The 5,706-nt window shown below is 40.5% G+C and overlaps 1 protein-coding gene across 1 annotated transcript; it reads left to right on the top strand.

Moving 5' to 3' along the window:
• The first annotated feature begins 3,419 nt into the window (after positions 1–3,419).
• SERTM1 (serine-rich and transmembrane domain containing 1) lies at positions 3,420–3,743 on the top strand. Its single transcript, XM_010284065.1, has one exon. The coding sequence runs from the start codon at positions 3,420–3,422 to the stop codon at positions 3,741–3,743; it is 324 nt and encodes a 107-aa protein (XP_010282367.1).
• The last annotated feature ends 1,963 nt before the right edge of the window (positions 3,744–5,706 follow it).

Genomic DNA, 5,706 nt, shown 5'->3' on the forward strand with positions numbered 1-5,706 from the left:
TTTCCTATGAATACTACTCAGATGTCAGGACCAGATCTGTTCACACTCTGTAGGATTTTGCTGTTTTACTCCACAGGGCACAGATGGTTGGTAAAAATCCATTTAGACTGAGTAGGACCTTACACTTTAGGTCCATATTTTTAAATGTGTGACTAAAATCACACTTTTTTTTTTTTTTTCCTAATATATTACCCAAAAAGCCACTTTAGCTGAAGCTACCTTTTATGGTGAGATTCATTTACACATCACTACGTAGTGTGAGTGAGGCAACTAGGATCTGGGCCATAGTCATTTGGAATCTGAGTTTACAGTGTCTCTGATTTCACTACAAAATACTCAGTTAAAAATAGCCCAGTTGACATTGTAAGACCTATAAAGGCTCTGATCTAGCAAAGCACTCACATCTCTGCTTAACTGTGAGGTTCTGATTAGTCCAATTTAAGACCATAAATTTTCCACTAACTTCAAAGAAAGTCCTACACCAAAGTTCTTCCTTGTACCAGGGCCAAAACTGTTAATGGTAACAGTAAAACATAGTGGATTTAAAAATTGTGAAGAATTTAAAGGCTTTTAACTTATGCCATGTTAAAGAATTTATATGAATTAATTCCTGAAGTTATTAGAAAGAAATTTAATTAATAATGGATCTGCCTTTCATTATGATGAGTAATCAAGGATAAACATCTTCTATATCAAAGCTTATCTGTTAAAAAGGATAATTTAGCTATAATGCACTTAACTACTTCCAGAACATGAAATGAACACGTATTGTTCCATTAGTTAATTTTGGATCACTAAATTAAAGACAGTTCAAAAGGAGTATAATCTCATAAGGATCTCTCTTTGTTCAATCTGTTGTGACTTATTTTACGAGGTACAATAAATACTGTTTCTTGTGGGGCTAAATACTATTAGGGTTATAAAATGGTTTTGTTTTACTATATTTTATGCATTAGTTTGAGTTATATACCACAAGGGTAAGAATATTTTTATCTGGTATTTGCAGATGAAGTTTTGTACTCCTGCATATCTTGTAGGCTATCAGATTGCTTGATTAAGACTACCAAAAGCTCCACAATGAAACAATAAATGCAATAAATAAACAATAAACCAACATCTGGAATGTAACCAGATGAAAACACAGACGTGTATGTACTAGTAAATTTATCCAGGCCAGGGCATACGCCTGTCATCATCTCTCCTATTGAATTAGCAAGCACACCTCCTGGCAAGGTTTTGGCCAGCTAGCACCCTCTAAGCAATGTCTGGCCATATTTGAGATTAGGACTGGCCATCATTCATTCCCAAAGGCAGCTGTGATTTGGCTATCCTGTCCATGGGGATAAGAGGGAGTTTAGCCACCTTGATGCAGCATGCTGCCCAAGCTGTCCTCAAGACCAGAGAATAGCCTTGACCTGTTTTATGTGGGAGTACAGATGTAGTTCTGAGGTACAGAAAATAAAACAGTGTTTAAAAACATGTAGTCCTTGTTTACTTGGGCACTTATGGCTTTTTGCAGCATATAGCATAGCCTCCTAAATTTAATTTACAGTGCAAAAGTACAGTGGGTAACTATGCAAATAACTTCAGTGACTGCAAAGCAAACTTCTTAGCATTTTCAGTGGGTGTCTTCAAGGCTTCTTGTGTTCTCGGAGAGGAAACAGCACCAGCAGAAAATTACCTTATCCTTCTTAAGCATCTTTAGTTCAGGTTGGGGCTGTCACGCCTAGTGTCAAAAAGTGTCGGCCTCTTGAAGCAAGAGATACTTTACTAAGTTAGCAAGGGCACCATGTTTGAAAGAAAAATTATAAGGCAGAACATTCCTGGGAACAGTGCGGGGGCACTTTCATAGAAACTCCGAGAGATACTTGGGCAGTTGTGTCACACACAGAAGGAGAGACCCCAGACAGTCGCATCAGTACTTTAAGGGCCTGATTCTGTCTCTCTGGCTGGTGCTGACAGTGTTTACTCCCACTGTCGTCGTGAAAATCAGTGGGATTTTGCTCAAAGCCTCTAACTGTGAATTAGAGATAATTGTATTGAACTGGGACCACAGGATGAGGCTAAAAGCAAGGTCAAGATAAGAGGGACCATGCTGGGAACGTAGCTCGGTACGGATATTGTCTTCCCAGCAGGAGGAAAGCTTGCTGCCTTTCCCTGTAGTGCCTGAGTATCTGCAGTGAGAGGTTGACCATGGATGGATGGATAGAAGGATTGCATGTGGACAATTATATGCAGAAAATGAGCTTCATTTCCTACCCGCTTGCACCTTGCATTATCTGGTTTGTATCAAAACAAAGGCAATGGGTTACGCCATGTAATTCAGCTGCAGCACGTCAGCTTTGTACGAGAAATTCCCCATCACCAAGCCTTCTCTTCGCTTCCAGACTGCACCTGGGGACTGACTACGTCAGTTTAAAGAAAAGCAGCTTAGCATACCCTGATCTGCTCATCCTGTGCTACTCTGACCTTTGCTAGCACCCGAGCTGCCAGGTTCCAACACAAAGTGGCTGGAGGCAAAGCTTTTTCAAAGATGGAGTCTTTTCCCCATTAGTGTTGACTGCCCGTGGATAGTCCCCTTGCGTTTGCTGAGCTGCCAGGGATGCCCAATCCCTTGTGATTTTGCATGTAGGTGAAGCCTACTGCAATGCTTTACTGAAACATGCCTGCTATTGAGGTCCCCATGGAGAGCGAGATGCATTTTGATCTTTGAAACCATTTGATCTATTTCATAAATATATTGTAAGAAAGCAGATCTGGCAGATTTTTCTCATTCTGAGCACCTCTAGCAAGGCAGTATGGAGTAAGTGGCCAATAGTAGTGGATTTGTCATCCATTGCGGTGCTGAGCAGCCTTGCTCTAGGCTGGGGAGCTGAAGTCTTGAGAGGGATTTTTTTGTGCCTTGACTAGCTTTTATCCACAAGACAAATTTGGATTCCAATATATATGTTCCATATAAAGTACATTTTTGATTGTGCTGTTCCTCAGTTAATCAAGTCATAATGAGGAAGGGTCAGTTTTAATTCATTGGCAGGTAAGATTTCTCCTAATCCCTGCATTTTGGAAAATAGAGATACAAAAATAGTTGTTAGCTAATGCTTTAAGAATTGCAGCTTAATGCTAAGGAATAATAGCTTGTAACTCTGAAGAAGTAGATTGTCTCAGGTGCAAATGAAATCACATTATCTGCTATGAAATTAATCTTGTTTTCGGGTTTTTTTCCCTTTCTTGCAGTTCTGGAGAGTACAATCTTACATTGTCCTGGGCTTGTGCAGTAAAAGATAAATTTGATCACTGGCTGACTTATCATCTCTTCGTTGTGATGGAAAAAAGGTCGCCTAAAATAAACCTTTTGTTATGCTGCTAAAACTGCCTTTGAATCCAAGATCTGCTGTGATTTTTAAAACACAAACCCAAAAATGTCAGAACCCGACCCTTCATCTGGATTTGTAGGAAACATGGAAAACGGGACTTTTCTGGAGCTGTATCCCACATCCCTTTCAACTTCAGTGGATTCATCACCTGGCCGTTTATCCAATGTCTATGTCTATGTTTCTATATTCCTTAGTCTCTTAGCTTTCCTCCTTTTGCTATTGATCATTGCACTTCAAAGGCTGAAAAACATAATTTCTTCCAGTTCCTCCTACCCAGAATATAATAGTGATGCTGGAAGTTCTTTCACTAATTTAGAGGTTTGTAGTATTTCTTCCCAGCGCTCTGCTCTCTCAAACCTTTCTTCATGAAACTAAATGAAAGGAAATGCACAGGGAATGGAAGAGCTTTGTCTAGTTTCTTGGGGCGGTAGTGCATGCAACATTTGCCTTAGAAGACTATTATGAAGAGGTGGCTTTTAAAGTTTCCTTAGGGTTTTTTTTTCTTTCCTTTCCTAGTCTTCATTTCCCCTTTTACTAATGTTCCTTTTCATTTTGGACAATGGATAATGACACTTGATCATCGTTTCATGCCTGTAATAGTGATGCTGTCTTTTTCTCACACATGCACAGTGTTCATTAAGAGTATTCCTGCCAAATTGTAATATGGTTCTAACTGTATGTGTCATTTTTCTGCTCTAGTTGTGAACCCTTCCCCGGTTTTGTATCTGTAATATGCTGACTACTTTTATTTTTCCTTTTTTATTAAGATAAGGACTTCTGAATGAAATCCCTATTGCAAAATATCAAAAATCAGCTTAAATTATAAATATAGTCCTTGGGGCAATTTAAAGTTGTTGGTATTGTTTCTTTTTTAATTTTCACATCTTTTTCAGTATTTATTGATGTTTACAAAACAGAACTAAAATCCGTTTCTTGAAGAATGTTGCTTTTGTTTGTTTGTACTCCCAACTCGTTCTGTATAAAGCCTCTGTATTTCAGTTTTTGAATCTCTTTGGTTAACTTAGTAAAGTGACTACAATAACGATGCTCACTGCTGAATGTGTGGAGGTATTTTTGGACCCTGTGGCATCTAATTTGCCTAATGACGTGTTCCTCCAGGGCACAGCTCTTACTGCTGAATCATGTATATCGCAAAACTCCTTTGCATCCTTCACTGATCCTGTAGCTTACTCTTGATGGATACCAGTACAAACCAGTCATTTCTCGTAAAAGATCCGCATACAACAGATGTACGGTATAGCTGCCAATTGAATAGCTCCTGTTAATGGTCCTTTAGGCACAAGATATTTGTATTCATGTAAGCAGGGCCAGCGGGGACAGAAGTTGATTGCAGTGGTGAGGACTTTCTGGGCCAGTTTTTGTCCTGTAATTTCACAAACGCGCACTGGGACACGAGGATCTGTGTGATGGCCAGGCAGACCTGCGCTCTGACACTCGGGAGGTGCAAAGTGTACCTGCAGAGGGTAGGAAGAGATGGGAAGGAAGAAGGCAGCGACTCTGCCCCTTTTCTCCATCAGCATAAAGAGAGGCCAGAGATGAGGGAGTGAGAAGTGGATGATCTTTCACGATCTCTCTCCTCTTCGCGATGCCATAGTCTTAGGTTCTGATTTCCCCCTGCGCAAAATGTAAGCCAGCACCCAGTTTCTGAGTAAAGTGATTAGCAGCATTATGAACAGGATCCCGTGGTCAGCTGGGAAATAAACCAAGACAAACAATCAAAGAAATGATTGGAAATGCCACGTGTGACCCACTAGGATTGCGGCCCCACACCGTGCGGTGCCATTCCTTGCTGTCCTTACTGCACTGTGTGAGCACAGCCCGGTCCTGCCACTCAAGTTGGTGCAAATTTTGCTCTCGTGGCAGGATACAAGTGGCTGAAGAGACCCCGGCAGGCGCGATGGGTTGGGGAGCTGCGGAAGACCTCCCCACCAGATTTGTTACAAATACCTTCCCGCCGAGCTGTCAGTGCACTCATCAACAAGACACATTCTGCCCTTAACTGCACAGGCTTTAGGAGGAAAATGCGGAAATCCTGGTGTAAATGTAATCATTAGAAACGCAGCTGTTCAGTGCCAGACAACATACAGATGATGCTGGAGCTGGTGTTTTCAATTTTTAAAAGTGAACCTACAGTATGGTAAGTGGTAATGACTTAGGGTGGTCATTAGCTACTTATAAAGGTCAAAGAACTTGCTGACTAATAAAGAATTTAAGCCTGCGCATTCTCTGAGCCAAACTGGATTTATGAATGTATTTAGTCTCTGGAATATTTTATTAATCTAGAGAAAAATTTCTTGTAAGTCACTTTTCA

The sequence above is a fragment of the Phaethon lepturus genome, unplaced genomic scaffold, assembly GCF_000687285.1.
Source record: "Phaethon lepturus isolate BGI_N335 unplaced genomic scaffold, ASM68728v1 scaffold14033, whole genome shotgun sequence".
Taxonomy (NCBI): Eukaryota; Metazoa; Chordata; class Aves; order Phaethontiformes; family Phaethontidae; genus Phaethon; species Phaethon lepturus.

Bases quoted from the DNA above. Each gene is read 5' to 3' on its own strand.
- SERTM1 (XM_010284065.1), top strand. From the start codon at position 3,420: ATGTCAGAACCCGACCCTTCATCTGGATTTGTAGGAAACATGGAAAAC.